This window comes from Penicillium arizonense (genome assembly GCF_001773325.1).
Source record: "Penicillium arizonense strain CBS 141311 chromosome Unknown PENARI_contig024, whole genome shotgun sequence".
NCBI classification, from domain to species: domain Eukaryota; kingdom Fungi; phylum Ascomycota; class Eurotiomycetes; order Eurotiales; family Aspergillaceae; genus Penicillium; species Penicillium arizonense.
Genome location: NW_019173301.1, coordinates 244548 through 260885, shown reverse-complemented (window position 1 = coordinate 260885; position 16338 = coordinate 244548). Strand labels below are relative to the sequence as shown.

General features: G+C 49.2%; 5 protein-coding genes across 5 annotated transcripts; all 5 read left to right on the top strand.

Moving 5' to 3' along the window:
• Window positions 1–321: 321 nt before the first annotated feature.
• On the top strand, window positions 322–1737 carry PENARI_c024G08983 (putative O-methyltransferase; the record flags this gene model as incomplete). Its single annotated transcript, XM_022635715.1, has 6 exons — window positions 322–417; window positions 467–614; window positions 710–724; window positions 780–906; window positions 956–1678; window positions 1731–1737. 6 exons carry the CDS (start codon window positions 322–324, stop codon window positions 1735–1737), a joined length of 1116 nt encoding a protein of 371 aa, XP_022484498.1.
• A 952-nt stretch (window positions 1738–2689) lies between these two features.
• Window positions 2690–4406, top strand: PENARI_c024G08287 (uncharacterized protein; the record flags this gene model as incomplete). The annotated part of the gene is made up of 8 exons (XM_022635708.1): window positions 2690–2729; window positions 2790–2815; window positions 2865–3037; window positions 3086–3356; window positions 3404–3512; window positions 3563–3777; window positions 3828–3895; window positions 3965–4406. The coding sequence occupies 8 exons, from the start codon at window positions 2690–2692 to the stop codon at window positions 4404–4406; spliced, it is 1344 nt and encodes a 447-aa protein (XP_022484451.1).
• Window positions 4407–5129: 723 nt separating this feature from the next.
• Window positions 5130–6388, top strand: PENARI_c024G09271 (uncharacterized protein; the record flags this gene model as incomplete). Its single annotated transcript, XM_022635721.1, has 3 exons — window positions 5130–5592; window positions 5659–6302; window positions 6350–6388. 3 exons carry the CDS (start codon window positions 5130–5132, stop codon window positions 6386–6388), a joined length of 1146 nt encoding a protein of 381 aa, XP_022484400.1.
• Window positions 6389–8506: 2118 nt separating this feature from the next.
• On the top strand, window positions 8507–13123 carry PENARI_c024G04728 (putative ABC multidrug transporter; the record flags this gene model as incomplete). Its single annotated transcript, XM_022635676.1, has 7 exons — window positions 8507–8952; window positions 9003–10320; window positions 10369–11182; window positions 11232–11710; window positions 11759–12531; window positions 12581–12923; window positions 12980–13123. 7 exons carry the CDS (start codon window positions 8507–8509, stop codon window positions 13121–13123), a joined length of 4317 nt encoding a protein of 1438 aa, XP_022484403.1.
• Window positions 13124–13652: 529 nt separating this feature from the next.
• Window positions 13653–16204, top strand: PENARI_c024G02504 (uncharacterized protein; the record flags this gene model as incomplete). The annotated part of the gene is made up of 4 exons (XM_022635652.1): window positions 13653–14240; window positions 14288–15907; window positions 15962–16054; window positions 16109–16204. 4 exons carry the CDS (start codon window positions 13653–13655, stop codon window positions 16202–16204), a joined length of 2397 nt encoding a protein of 798 aa, XP_022484421.1.
• Between the last annotated feature and the right edge of the window lie 134 nt (window positions 16205–16338).

The following is a 16338-nucleotide window of genomic DNA, read 5'->3' as shown; positions in this document are numbered from 1 at the left end:
TATGTACTTCCAAGTTCTCGGCTTTACTTTGCCGATCAGGTTTTGTGACGCCCCTTGCTTGCGCATAACCCCCCGGCTTCATTCGTCCAATAATAGCCCAACGAGAAATCCTCTTGTGCAGGGTGGGATTAGGGTGGGATTGTCCAAGTTTAGCTAGTGACAGGTGCAAATTACAGACATGAAGCCTCCAATTGTTCGGAATTCTAGCCGGTCGCAGATCCTCTGTACTGTATACTTCATAGATAGAAAGCCATCCACTACTCCGTTCTCCGTATAGTAAGATTTATTTCCACAAACTTCCTCTACAGTCTTAGGCACGCAATGTCTCTCTTAACTCGTATAGCCAGTCTTCTGGGCCTATCATCCCCCGCCCCCGTTGCGCCGCCCGGTGCAGCGCTCGCAGCAACCCTCACAGTGGTAAGTGTAACCACAGAACAGGCGTGTTTATCATCTAACTCGGTCGCAGCCTGCTTCGTTGGGATTTGTACCGGTCGCGATTCACTTTGATCTCTTTGATATTCTTGTGAGCCTTGGTAGTCCGGCGAGTGCCGAGAAGGTGACAACGACCTGCAATGCACGCATCAAAGCCCGAGACAACAATGAGCCAGAGCTGAGTACGTGTTTGACGCCTGTTGGTTGGTCTGCTTATTATGCATTCCTTATCCTGTTGTTGCTGTTATTTGGACTGTTATACTGACAAGGGGTATAGGTACCAGATTAGCCTGTAGGCCAAGCCCCGATTACTAGCCCGACTAGATACTGACACGCCTTTTCTGCAGCGGACACGCTCTACATCATGGCTGGGCTGGGGTTGGTCGAGCGCATGGACGAGGACAGTTTCAGTGCAAATGCCATCACGAAGCACATGGTCGCCATGCCCTCTGCCCAGCATGGCGCCCTACACTTGTTTGTTCCCCCTGCATATGCGCCATTGGCACAACACTAATGATCATAGCACCACCGAGGGCTTGATGGCTGGAGCATTCCTTATGAAAAAGCTCCAGGACACAAACTTTGCTTACCCCTTCGCGGACGCAGATGGCCCCTTGCAATACGCGTATCGGCTGATGGGCCAGCCCGAGCTGGCTGCACAGCACACGTACTCTATCATGGAGACTCAGGGCCGCATGGACAGCTTCAACCGTTTCATGGTGGGTAAGTTTTTCAAATTCGGGACATTCCCCGAGCGGGTCAAGTCTATGGGATACGATCTGGACAGTGCATTGGCCATGGATGGGAACCCAGGCTCGGCTGCAATGGTCGACATTGGTGGCGGCCGAGGCGAGCTCCTCCTTGAAGTCCAGGCTGTCTATCCACAGCTGACGGCGGATGAGCTTATCGTGCAGGAGTTCAATGCCGAGATTGACAGTGTACCTGGTGTGCGTCTCATGGAGTGGAACTACAAGGAGTCTAGTGAGCAGCCTATCCGCGGTGCGCGTGTTTACTCCCTGCAGCATATCCTGCATAACTTGCCTGATTTGGATGCTGTGGCCTTGTTGCAGAAGATTTCTAAGGCGATGGCGCCTGGGTCGCGGATCCTCATCATTGAGTACGCGAAGAATTTGACTTACACCTCGCTTCATGCGAGTATGATTGCCTTGTATGGTGGACGTGAACGGAGTCCGGAGGAGTGGAGGCAAATAGCGGGGTTGACTGGACTGAAAGTGACCTTTGAAGCGTATGTCAAGGCTGGCGAGTCGTTGGTTGAGATGAGGCGGGATAGTTCCTAGCTCATAGTTCGCGATAATTAAGCCTCGGCCGTGGCATTACCATTCAATCCGTGTTTATATCAGTCGATGCATCCACTCAGACTCATCACATTGATTCACCTGAAGCTTATTGTTCAAGTGATCAACAAAGGATCAACACTCCATAGTTCGCGCCAACGCCGATCTGAGGGTCTGAGAGTGAGATTTCCAGATCCGCGATCAACTTGTTGTATCTACATCTATGTTCTGTAGATCTAAGAGAAGAGGGGCATAAAACACATTGTGCTACAGTAGCTTTCAGATGTGACTGTGCACCACATCGCGTTTGTTGTCCCATTCCCACGCCTTCGGGTTACGCTATTGACTCTCAGTCTGACATCCCTTGCTGATACAACATGGCTCTTGCATATAATCTGGAATGTCACCTGTATCACGCCTCCACATGGTGTATGGGGATGTACTGGGTGATTTGCCAGTCGATGTGGAAACACTGTGATGAGAAGGTTTTCCCTATACTCGGATTGGGCTGGACGTGCATGAACTCTTACGGATCACGTAGCAAACTTTCCTTTCCACAGGGGACCAGTTCTCTCGAATCAATAGTTCCAACGTCTGTGTGGAGGGCCCTGATTCTCATCCCTTGTTTAGAGACCCTGTCATGTATGTCTTCGGCTCTCCCCGGCCCCAGTCCTAGTGTCTCTGATCTGGTCCAGCTTCTGACCTATAGACCTGTTCGCGAGAGACATAGGCATGAAATTCGTTCCGAGAACCTTCAGTACAAACCTTGTGCCAGTTCAGTTCTGACATATCTGTTCTCCATGCGCATCCATGCGCGCCCACATCATTCTGTCACTGCTCCATCGTATCCATGCAATGAGGAGTATTTGAATTGGCTACTCGCGCTGCAAGATCTCGCCAACCTCTCTTGACACTTGACATTTGACACTTGACACGTCTCGCTCCTGCGATTCATCTTCATCATGGAAATTCCAAGGCCTGCTGAGGGGGATGTTGATATTGGTATGTTTCATGTTTGCGCGTGGCGCCATGACTGTGGATGTGACGACTGATGTTTGATAGGGACGGGTACGTTTGAGGCCTGCTGGGTATGCTATCATATTATTGGCTCTACAGGGTATAAGCTAATTTACTCAGGTCCTTACGGCCATAGTAGGCGTGGCATTGCTGTTTCGCTATGCCATCAAAATATGGGTTCGCTGGGCTTTGCCTCAGGTCACTGCGCCCGGGCGAATCTGGGGTATTGAAGATTTATTCTTCCTCATCGCTTATGGCTTCGATGTAAGCCATATGGCCTTTATCCAGAAGAGGTGAGTTTGCTGATTTACTAGTAAACGGCTGATATTAACCCACTCTAGTGCGAATTGGGGTCTTGGTCGCCATTTCTTCTACTTGTCTAATGAAGAAAGATTCCATGCCATGAAATGGGACTTCTTGTCCCAGCCATTGGCCGTCAGCTCAGCCATGGTCTCTCGTACAGGCATGATGTGGTTTCTGCTGACTTGCTTCGCTGCAAGCGACAAGAAGATCCGTATATCTATCATTGTCTGTGCTATTGTACAGCTTGTAGCCAATATGGTCACCATTGTTCAGATTGTTGTCCAGTGCGGCCCAAATCCATACTACGCGGTTCGTATCCTTTATGGTCCTGCTTCAATTATACTAATGTTGTTCAGACTAATCGAGTACAATACTTCCACTATATGTGGACTCCTCTACCAGAGGATGGCTCTGTCAAATGCCAATCACCGACTGTCCAAGCAACTGTTGGCTTTGTGCAAGGAGGTGCGAAACTAAATCTATCAGTTTTCATTCTTTATACTGACCGATACAAGGATTCAACACTGTCATTGATTACTTCCTCGCTATTCTTGCAGCTGTGGAACTATGGCAGTTCTTCCTGCGAACCCTCCACCGCAACCCTAACCTATCCTTCTGGTCCCAATTTGGCAGGATCAGTGGCACTGTGCGATCCCGTCGTATCTGGCAGACCATCACTCTCAGCGGACCACTAATTCTCTCTGGCTGTGCCTCTATTGTAAAGACATATGTAAGTGCCATGACTTTGTGAGATCATGCAACAGCTAACACAATTTCCAGAAACTTAAATCCCTCGGTGACAGGGCAGACTTCACCTACAACATTGTAACCTTTGTCCTCTGGGTAAAGTAAGTACAGCCAAAAACGCCAACATATACCCAAATTATTCATATCTATCACATTCTAACCCTTCCCAGAATCGAAAACTACAGCATCCTTCTCGCCTCTTGTGCCCCAGTGGCACGTCTCTTCCTCCGTGCCTTCGTCGACCACCGACGCGAAGGCCGCTCACATGGCTACTGGTCACGCTCCCGCTCAACAGATAATCAAGACCAAGACACAGAGCTAAAACGCCGCCGGGCACGCGCCAAGGACCAATGGCTAGACTCGTCAATAATGGGAACGAACCTGAACGCGAATGATGAAGAGAACCCTGCTTGTCAGTGGGATGGGCATGAACATGAACGGTCTGAGAGCCGTGTTTCCAAGGCTAAGATGCCTGAACACCTCAATGATGGGTGTGTTACTGTTAAGACGGATATTGTTGTTCAGGTTGATGATGGGAGGTCTACGTCTTCTGGTGGAGCGAGGTTGTTGCCTGATGGTGGTGAGAGGCAATCGGAAAGGGGGTATCACTGAGGTTTTATATGAACATGGATCTGGCATTGATGTAGTATATAGGCCTGTGGTATATAATATGGATGAATAACTTTGACGACTCTGAATGTACTCAGGAAGCTGGTCGTTGATGCCACATGTAAACCCGCCGAGAGGCCTCGCCTTTTTGCACACGAACTTGCTGTCAGCAAGAAGGAGAGAGATGTACTGATATTTCAGCCACGACTCTGACACTGATTAGTATATGTATTTTTGCCCGATTCTTCATTGAATCGGTCTAGTATATCGTGCGAACATGATTATGAATAGAGTAAATCCATTCGGACTTCCATTTCTTTGAGACACAGATGTATTTATACTTATATTCCAACCCGCAGACCTCAACGCACACAAAGTGGCTAAGCCGACCTACATGTACAGCTGACGCCGATCAGACAGGATATCTCAAAGTCGGCCTGCCGATCTGTGACAAAACACTGCAGCCTCAGCAATAAGCATCGTCTATCACTCTGGTGGTATTGGAAGATATTGGAATTCTGGTGTTGTTCGGGCTGGGCATCCCCCAAACAGTGACAGCGTCACCAAATGGCTGTGAGTCGATGTGATTGAATATAGAGAGGAATATAAAATGGTCTTCCGAACAATCAGATAAATTATATAAAGATCTCCCATGGAAACGCGATGACATAACCGTCACGTGTTTCCATAAGAGACGCGCAATCGTCAGCTTCACTCTCCAACATAATGCCGCCCAAGAGCTTCCCTTATCGCCGGAGCTCAAACGCCTCGGAAGATGACTTCTTCGACATCCCCGATGAGCCATGTCTCTCAATAGCCAAGCGACAGCTACGTCGCATCCGAACATGGATCACAATCGCCATCCTGGTCCTGTTTATCATGTGGCAGCGCCGTGAACGACCTCCGCCGCCACCTTTACCGCATATCCATTACGACGAGGTGGATTGGACGCGCTTTGCCTATACCCAGTATGCTACCTCCGAGGTCTACATGTGCAATTGCTTGATGGTGTTCGAGGCATTGCATCGGCTCGGGAGTAAGGCGGATCGCGTGCTGTTCTATCCGGAGGAGTGGGATCTCATTGTCGAGGATGATACCGATCGGGTGAGCCAGCTGTTGCTGGAGGCGAAATACAAGTACAATGTCGTGCTTATCCCTCTCAAGATCGAGGGAATCAAGGATCCATCTGGTGAGTTGGAATCGGGATTGCGCTCGCTCACTCCTTGGAACACTCCAACTGACATTCATTGACTAGGTGCTGGTTCTGAGTCCTCATGGGATACCAGCAACACGAAGCTCATGGCCTTTGGTGAATCCCAATACGACCGAGTCATCCACCTCGACTCCGACGTGATCCTCCTCCAAACCATGGACGAGCTATTCTTCCTTCCTCCCACCACAGTCGCAATGCCACGCGCCTACTGGCTCCTCCCGGAAAAGAAAATCCTATCATCCCTACTAGTCGTCATCCAGCCTTCCTACCGCGAATACCTTGTTGTAGCCGGAGCCTCGGAGCCCGCCAAGAACGGTCAGATCGAGATGAACCTGACCGATCACCGGTATGACATGGAGCTATTGAATGATATGTACGGGGATTCGGCGATGGTCCTCCCACATCGGCAGTATGGTCTGCTATCGGGCGAGTTCCGCACAAAGGATCATAGTCGATTCTTGGGGAATGACCACGAGGTGTGGGATCCGGATCGCGCGTTGGCTGAGGCCAAGTTCATTCACTTTTCGGATTGGCCTATTCCAAAACCTTGGGTTATGTGGCCGCAGGATATGTTGGCGAAGGAGCAGCCTAAGTGTAATGAGAACCCTGGGACGCCGCAGGAGAGTGGGTGTCGAGATCGTGAGATCTGGAAGATGATCTATGATAAGTATCGGAGGAATCGAAAGGTATGTTAACCCAAGGGGTTTATTTGTCTTCTGCTAACGCGTTACAGGAGGTCTGTAAGTTGCTCAGCTACCCAGCGCCGGTTTAAGCAAACCTCATTGTACAATATGGGATTGGCGTTTGGCACTGGCGTTTGGCTTGATATGGTGTACAGGTTGCCAAAATATAGATGACTTGATGAAGTAAACCGAATCGTAGGGATATCATAGAAAAGTAACATACACCAAACCCATGCAATCAATGTGCGATGCATCACGCATATCCCATTCCCCTCCTCCACCAATTCCACACTCCCCGCTTGGCCATAATACTCCCAAACTCCTTGACACTCTCAACCTCATTGAGACCGAGTGCGATCCCAAGTCCCACGCTCGAACCTTTGTCCTTTCCCATCTTATTGTCCTCCCTTCCACTCCCCGATTTCTCCCCCGGTTCCTTTTCCACATCCACAACGCCAGGTCTCGTAACCAATTGAAAATCCTTATATCGCAGCTTTCTCACAACATCCACCCACATCTCCACGCGATCCTTTCCCACGCCCTCTACATACATGATGCCCGGACACCCGCCGGACCGGAGGAGCACGGCACATTGGTGGGTGTCTGCGGCGCGTTTGAGGGCGGCGACCTTTTTGCGGGAGGTTATGTGGTGGGTGCGGATGAGGGCGTTGTAGAGCATTTGTGAGGATATGTGCAAGTGGAGGTTGTGAGTTCGGAGGAGCTGGAGCTCGGGAGAGGCTAAACCGCTTTGGTAAGGGTAATTATTGTAAACGTTCTATTGGGTTGTTCTCTCGAGTTTATATATAAAATTGCTGAAATTGGAATCTAGCAGTTCATTTAAGCACACTATATCTGTATATCGTATATATAGCGTATTATTTTGTCTTGGGCAAGCTATATATGGTACGTAGTTAACAACTAACTTACCTAGGTAGATATTAGGTAGCTTACCTAGCATCCATGGATCTCACCCAAAGCTATAAATTGAAACACTAGCAACTACATGTATATAGCATTGCCTACGTGCCCATGTACATGTTCCAATTGAAAAACCTCCAATGGAAGATCCGGAATACATGGTAGTTTCAGTCAAATCTAGCGCGCAATGAGACGACCCACATCTTGATCTTGTATCTTCCAAGTTTCCAAAACGAAGCCCTGTGCGTAGATAGGAGTACCTAGGTGATATATAGATTTCTATAGAACTTCAGGCGATGACAGTGTACACAGAAGTACTCCGGCCGTGCGTTGAATATAGTCCGCGAATTGCGCGGGAGGCGCACACCGCACACGTGTGGACAACTTATGATTACGATCTTTGTCTCTACATGCCCAGGTGTATACCAACTTCAGCTCAAACTTGGTCAGGAACCAACCCTGTCAAGACCACGTGAAAGCCTGATCCTGCAAGGCTTCGTCAGTGGAGCTGTAGGCGCATTGGCAGTGCGGGGGATAACCTGGAGAACAGGACTCGAGACTCTGGACTACTGCACGTCTTGGAGGCATCAAAACCGTGACAGCACAGTACCTGTGATGAGTCAGCCTTGTCTATTCCAATGAGATGAAAGTGAATAATAATGGGCCTAAACTGGTAGATCATGTAAGATCTAGACCACAAGTAACTTTAAGTCTAATGTACAATTTACTTAGGCGAAACACTCGGAAAGTACACGAGTTAGCCGCGAAAAAAGCGAATCTTGGTTCCGATCCGAATTTCTCCAATGAACAACCAACAATGGGCGGTTGTGGATTACAGTGGACTGTGGCCGACAGACTGGTGGATCATCCTCTCGTCTTGGCTTCCTCTTTTCGCCAAACTATCGCGCGGTGGCCGCGGAATCCGCCAGAAAGTGAAGCCCAGTGCCATATATCTGCCAAACTCGGGGAAAAGAATGAAGACCCTCGTGGACACACCACAGATCACCATCTGATTGGTCCTATTATGTCCGACGTGCATCAGATCTGCTCGCTGGGTCCATCGGTGCCCTTTTGCTTTTTTACACGGCCGTTCGGATTGGCCCATGCTTCAGCTTAGTTCCAGTGAAGGCGTCGCATCTTGGCTGCCCTTTTAGTCCAGCTGGATTGGCTCAGGTTTTGTTCTTATAAATATGATTCTCTCTAGTTCGTCGTTTTTCTTGCAATAACTTCATATAATGTTGTGTTCGGGGACTTCTACTTGCTCTTTATAACATCGACTAAGGGTCAACATGCCCGCTCCTCTTCACCCTCACCCGCAACCGAAGCATACTGCTTCCTTTGCTTCTAGCTCTAGCAATAACGGCCCACCGAGAGTGCAGGTCTCGCATGAAGACGAGGACGCCATCGCCGATATTCATCGCAGCTTGACGGAGAAAACTCTCTCAAATCAAAAGTACCCGGAACCTCATTCGTCGTTTGACAAGTTCCTCGAGGAACAAGTTCAGGGCAAGAAACGCTCAAACCTCGGTGTCTGCTTCCAGTCGCTTTCAACTTGGGGCGAGGGAGATAGCCATGCAGATGTCAAGACTCTCGGCACGGCACTCTGGCGTACCCTGACCATGCAGGATATCTATGAGTGGACTATCCAGCCGTGGATAACGAAGAAAAATCCCCAAGGGGGCCGGCAATTGATTCGGGACCTGTCTGGTGTCGTTCACAGTGGCGAGATTATGCTGTAAGTCTATCAGCCTTCTCTATACACTACACTGTCTAACGAGGGTATAGTGTTCTCGGACGCCCCGGTGCAGGCTGTTCAACCTTCCTCCGCACCATCGCTGGCCATCACTCCTCCTTCCTAGGAGTGACCGGTTCAATCGACTATTCCGGCCTCAGCCCAGAAGAAGTCCGAAAGCACTACCGTGGTGCGGTGGCATACGTCCCGGAGGACGATGTGCATTTCCCGACGCTGAATGTAAGGCAGACTCTTGAATTTGCCTTGCAGAGTAAGACACCCAAACGGTACCGAGACCGGATCCCCCGATATCTCGAGGTCTATGGCCGTGTTTTTGGAATGACGCATACCATGGACACCTTGGTTGGCAATGAGTATATTCGCGGTGTGTCGGGAGGAGAGCGTAAGCGCATCTCCATCATTGAATCTCTGGCTAGTGATTCATCTGTGGCATGCTGGGATAATTCGACCAGAGGATTAGATGCGTCCTCTGCTCTTGATTATGCTCGCAGTTTGCGCATTATGACCGATACCTGTGGCAAAGCGACATTGCTCACTCTCTACCAAGCGTCTGATGCTATCTATGAGCTTGTGGACAAGGTGCTTCTCATTGATGAAGGGCGCATGCTCTACCAAGGACCGGCGAATGAGGCAAAGCGCTACTTTGAAGATCTCGGTTACGAATGCGCCGACATGCAGACCACCTCTGACTTCCTGACTAGCATCACGGTCCCGGAGCGCCGACGCTTCCGTCATGGATGGGAACATCGTGCCCCTAAAGGTCCGGTCGAACTCGAGGTTACTTTCCGCCAGAGCGCTGCATTCGCCAAGATCGAGACTGCAGTTCGAAGTTACGAAGATCAGAAGTGTGGTAAAGCACCCGGCGCTCTGGACTCGGAGTGTGGCAGTATTGAAGAATTCAAGAAGACTGTGCAGAGTGATAAGTCGCGCTTTGTTTCTTCCAAGTCGCCGTATACCATTTCCTTGTTCCGACAGGTTGAGCTTTGTGCGAAGCGGCAGATGTGGCAATTGAAGGGGCATCTGAGTCCGCTATACATCAAATTAATTTCTTGTGTCGTGTACGGTCTATTGATTGGATCCATGTTTTACGACTTGCCTCAGACAACCGAAGGTATATACGCCCGTGGGGGTGTACTCTTCTACTCATCCATCTTGCTGGCCTGGCTGCAGATGTCGGAACTGGAGGAAGCCATGCAAGGTCGAGATATTCTTAATCGACAGAAGAAACTCGCCTTCGTGCGGCCCAGTGCTGTCTGCTTAGCTCGGGTTCTTTCTGATATGGTTGTTTCTGCTCTTCTCACATTCTTGTACCTCATTGTCATGTACTTTTTGGCCGGCCTTCAAGCTAACGTGAGTGACGAACCTTTTGCTACCGAAGATCTACTAAAAACCGTTTAGGCCGGTGCCTTCTTCATCAGTTTTCTCCTCATCTACATGTGCACAATCTGCCTGACTGCCCAATTCCGCGTGTTCGCCGCCCTGTCTCAGAACTTCGAAGTTGCCCTCCGCTACTGCGGCGTCTCTGTTTTGTTCTGCATCGTATTCGGTGGCTACGTTTTATCAGTCGATAAAATGATCCAAGATGTGCCCTGGGTTGGATGGATCGCGTATACGACCCCCGCTCTATACACCTACGAGGCAGTCATGGCCGCTGAATTTCACAATCTAAACTTCATTTGTGCCACTGGATCTATTGTTCCAGCAGGTTCTGAATATAACGATCTTGCATACCAGACTTGTGCTTATGCCGGTAGTCAGATTGGCAGTACCGTCGTCAACGGCGATGACTATCTGGCTGCCAAGTATGGATTTTACTACAGCAATGTTTGGCGCAACTTTGGTATACTCTGTCTGTTTACTATTGTTTTCATTGGTCTCACTTGTTGGCTGAGTGAAGTGCTTGAATGGGAACTGGACAGTGCCGGACCGATTCAATACAAAGGATCGCAAAAGCTGTTCAAGCGAAAGAAGACCCAGTATGATGAAGAGAAGGCTCCTGTTTCGGTAGATCCGAGGGCACCACCTGCTGGTTACGAAAGCAAGCCTGATCAGACCATCACGGCCACGGAGTCTACCTTCACCTGGTCTGACCTTGAGCTCAATGTTCAGATTGGTAAAGAAAGCCGAAAGTTGTTGGACGGTGTTAATGGTTACTGCAAGCCGGGCACTTTGACTGCTCTTGTGGGTGCCTCGGGAGCAGGAAAGTCAACATGTAAGACCTTTTCCGACTGATATGAATTGCATTACCTGACCAATACCAGTGTTGACTGCACTCACTCAAAGAGAAAGCCCTGGCATCTTGTCCGGCTCATTGTTCGTGGATAACCACTCGATTGACAAATCCTTCAACCGACAGATTGGATATTGCCAGCAAATGGACATTCACGACGAAAGCAGTACCATCCGCGAAGCATTTGAATTCTCTGCCCACCTCCGTCAAAGTCACGAGGTCTCAGATGCAGAGAAACTGTCATATGTGCAAACTGTGCTTCACACGCTTGACTTGGCCGAACTGCAAGACGCCATCATTGGATCGCTGGATATCGAAAAGAAAAAGCGCGTGACAATCGGAGTGGAACTCTGCGCTAGACCCAAGTTACTTCTTTTCCTGGATGAGCCTACAAGTGGACTCGATAGCCAAGGCGCCACTAGTATCGTTGCTCTTCTTCGGCGTCTGGCAAACCAGGGACTGGCGGTTCTTTGTACCATTCACCAAGCTAACCAGCAGCAATTCGAAGAGGTATGCATGCAGTAATTCCAGAGTATCGATCAAGGTTAACAGATACAGTTCGACCGTGTCCTTGCCTTGAGTCCCGGTGGCAGCACATACTACTTCGGCCCAGTGGGGAAATCTGGCTATGCAATCTTCGACTACTTCCAAAAGCACGGCAACATTCCAGAGAAAGTCACCAATGCAGCCGATTTCCTCATCGAGGTAGTCGTCGAGGGCATGAAATCCTCCGGAAACCAGGTAAGCTGGGCATCTGTCTGGCGCGACTCCGAAGAATACAAGGAAGTAAAGAACGAGATCGCCTGTATCCGGTCCAACAACACTCGCACATCCTCTACAGCACCACGTCCCCCACCTCTCAGTCGCCAGATTAAACTCCTCACCCAACGAACCTGTCGCCAGTTTTGGAGAACGGCTGAATATCCCTACTCACGTCTCTACGCTTCTTTCCTCCACGCACTGATCAACGGCCTTACCTATCTCCAGATTGGGAATAGTGCAACGGATCTGCAGTCGAAGGCTTTCTCTTGTTTCTTAGTTCTTATGCTGGTACCTGAGTTTATCAATGCCATCTCCATGCGGTTCATCCTCAATCGGGATATTTGGCTAGCGAGAGAAGGCCCCAGTGGTGTATACAGCTGGGTTGCTTTCTCTACTGCACAAATCGTCGCTGAAATCCCCTACGCTATCATCGGTGGAGTAGTATTCTTCATTTTATATTATTTCATGGTTGGACTGCCACTTGGATTCGCGGCAGGATACAGCTTCATCATGTTCTTCTTTTTCTTCCTGTTCGCCACGTCGTGGGGTCAGTGGATTGCTGCTATGAGGTGAGTTGGCCAACATCCCATTTCGAACCTCTTAACTGACAATCTTTAGTGCTGATTCCTTGGTTGCCGCCACACTTATGCCCTTCTTCATTATCCTGGGAGAACTATTCAACGGTATTCTCAGACCACACGAGCAGATGCCTGCTTTCTGGAAATACACCATGTACTACATCACGCCATTCACTTACTGGGTTGGAGGTGTTCTCACGTCTGTACTTCGTGGTACGGAGGTAGTCTGCACTCAGACCGAGTTGACCATCTTTGAGAGTCCACCGAACATGACTTGCGGTGAATACGCGGGCTCTTGGCTTGATACTAAGGGTGTTGGCTACTTGTCTAACCCCGATGACCTTGGACGATGTGGGTATTGTGAATATAGTTACGGTGATGATGTGAGTTTCCCCGCAAAGACAGACTCCTAGATCGCTATATTAATATTTTGCTGCAGTATCTCTCGGGCATTGGTCTGGACTCTTCTAAGATCTGGCCGTACTTTGGCATTTTCCTTGGTTTCACTGTGGCAAATTACTTGATGGTGTATCTGCTGGTTTATATGCGCTCGGTGATGAAGCCTTTCTGGCGATCAAAGTAAATATTGGGTGGCTTTGCATATATTTTTGACATTAGCATAGCGTTGCGAACACGAATTTAGATCAAAAGTCGGATTTGGAGAACTTTAACGGAAGACATATGACTAACACTATCTACTTTCGTACTGATGGATTTCATCCCTGTACAATTAAGCGTTTTAATAGGCTATACAAGGCACTCTGATCCATTCTGACTCATTTGATGCACTTTTGACATCAACAAAACTTGGCTTTTTTTTATCAATCAGCTCGGGGTTAAGCGGGGGTACCGCATGCGGTAACTCCGAGGCCGGAGACTGCTGCTTCGAGCATCGCATCGCATCGACGTCTTGTACATGTAGGCGGGTGTCCATCAAGCTTGTTCTTCTATTCAAGTCCTGTCGACTCTATTGAAACATTCCATTGTCAACTTTGATGTTTGGGATGGCGATTTAGCTGGAAAGGCTTCCTTTCGCCCTAACGTCTCACGCACATCCTTAGCGTCATCGCAAGGCTACAACGAAAAACAACTCACAATTCACCATTGCAACAATGGAGACCAATTCAAATTACTATCAAGACCCTCCATCGCCGGAGAATACAGAGGCATCAGCACCCCAGCGCCGGCGTCGCCCGCCCCTGTCTTGTACAGTGTGTCGGAGACGCAAACTAAAATGCGATCGCTCACTGCCATGCGGGCAATGCCTTCGCTCCAAAACACCGCACGAATGTGTTTTCGTAGGGCCTCAACCGGGCCCTGCAGAGCCAAAGCACATGTCACCACCAGTATCACGGCGAGCTAATAATGAGCCAGGCCGCAAAAGTGGCATGTTTGTCTTTGATTCGAAGTTGGGGGCCAATTCGTCGAGGGGTACTAAGCGTGCGCGGCCTGATGAACTGCATGAGCTCCGAAGTCGGCTGCGCACGTTAGAGAATTCTGTCGGCAGGCCTTCTGTGCTTCAGACGCCTGAGACATCTGTCGGTGATTTTTTCTCTCCCTCTGAGGGGGAGACTGCTATTAGCTCTGAGAATGTTGGTGTTGAGGATCGCGTGCGGTTTTTACCTGATGCGAGTTTCCGGGGGAAGAAGACCAAAACAAGGTATTTTGGTCGCAGTCATTATACAACGACTGTTTCATTCGTGAGTGCTGTACCTGGAAGTGTGAGACTCTTGCTAACTGAACGCAGTTCCAAGACATTGGTGCTTTTATGCGCCGTGGTCACGGATGCCGAGAAGTCAAAGATCAGGAATATAGTGACATGAAAAAGTTTAAGACTGAGCTTTGGTCCCGCGAGACACAAGATCACCAGCGCTCGTTCCGTGAACAGCCGTTTAACCTGGACGAACTGGTGCCATCGCGACAGGTCGCAGATCATCTCCTACAACTCTATCTGGATACATTTGAGACGACGTATCGCATTTTACACACTCCGACCTTTTTAAAGCAGTATGCGGACTACTGGGCCGGTACCCAGCCATCTGACGCGGCATTCCTGGCCCAGCTACTGGCTGTGATGGCTGCCGGTAGCTGTTTCTATGTGTCGACACCAGGTCAAGACGGCCGAGACGCGTTCCAGATACCCGCTATGCGATGGATCATGGCCGTGCAGTCCTATATCTCATGCACATTTGTCAGCCCGGAGATAGATCTGCGAATGCTCCAGACACAATGTCTTCTTCTCGTGGCTCGTCTTGGAGTCGCAAGTGACGGCGATGTAGCTTGGGCGTCCATGGGATCGCTGATTCGATCCTCAATGACTATGGGACTGCATCGTGATCCGACTCGTTTCCGCAAATGTCCTCCTTTTTATGCTGAGCTGCGGCGCCGGCTGTGGTTTACTATTGTCGAGCTGGATCTCAAAATCTCTCTTGACCGCGGGGTTCCACCATCGGTTGATCTGGACGAGTGTGACTGCGATCTACCGTCTAACTGGAACGATTCGGATCTAGTACTGGATATGGAGCATAACCCAGCACCTCTCAGCACTGCGCTCTACACGCAGAACTTCTACCAGACTCTCCTGATGAAGACTCTACCATTGCGTTATCGTATCGCCAGGAAAATAAACACTCTTCGATTTAACTTGTCTTACGACGATGCTCTAAGAATGGGCGAGACACTCTCTCGCAACATGCAGAGCGCATCATCCTTATTCGAAGACAACGCAACGAGCATGTTACCCGAAGAAGCAAGTCGCCACCAATTCGCCCAGTCTTTACATCTATTCATTATGCGCAAATTCCTTCTCGCCCTTCATCGCCCCTTTTCTCTCAGTGTAGTCCGACTACCCAAATGCTCATACTCGCGCAAAGTGTGCTTGGAGGAATCTCTCGGCATTATTTCGCAGATGGAACTCCCCCTTTCGCCTGAGGATATCCAGTATCCCCATATTACACAGCTCGGCAGCGGTATGTTCCGCGATGAAACTTTCCACGCTGCAATCACAGTTTGTGTGGAGTTATCACTCCAAGCAAATGAAATGAGAGCATCCGCTTCCTCGGGAATGGACGGTGTGAACTCTAGTGTTTTGATGAGCATGATTCAATCACAGCAGGGCGTTATGATGCAAGCTATCGAGCGTACAGCTGATAATTTCGGGAGACGAATTGGTGTTGGTGGAAAGGGATGCAAGCCATTCTTCTTTTTGAATATCATCATGGCATCTGTCAAATCCCGTGTCAAGGGTGAAGATCCCTTGTGCAATGTTGAGTCTGCCGCAAAGAGAGCGGTTCGGATTTCTCGAGCGGTGTTAGATGGGGCTTCATATCGTGATGCTCAGATTAATGTGGACACTCGACCGATTCAGGTTAGTATCCCCAGTTATGACTATTTGCCAGTCTTGTCTAATCTGTTCATTCAGACGCCCATTCTTTCGGGTGCCACTCCAATGACTGGTACGCCGAGTGATATTGATCCTTCGTCCTTGTTATCAACCGATTTCAGTGATTTTACAGTAAGTCATCACATCATTCAAACAGTACTTCTATACACATACTGACTGTAGCAGCCAATGGATTTAGGAGGCTGGTTCGACGGCTTGGATTACACCGGCCCGGAGTCGTGGGATACTGATCTCTTTAAAAATCTCCCAGCCTTTCCCTGAACTACTTGTAATATTGCCAAGGTGAAAAGGAACAGCGTGCTTTATTGATATATCGGTACGGAGTCTGGCAGGTTTGATTTATGATATCCCACTCATTGTACATATAAAATTGCTCTACTACTTAACCGAATCCT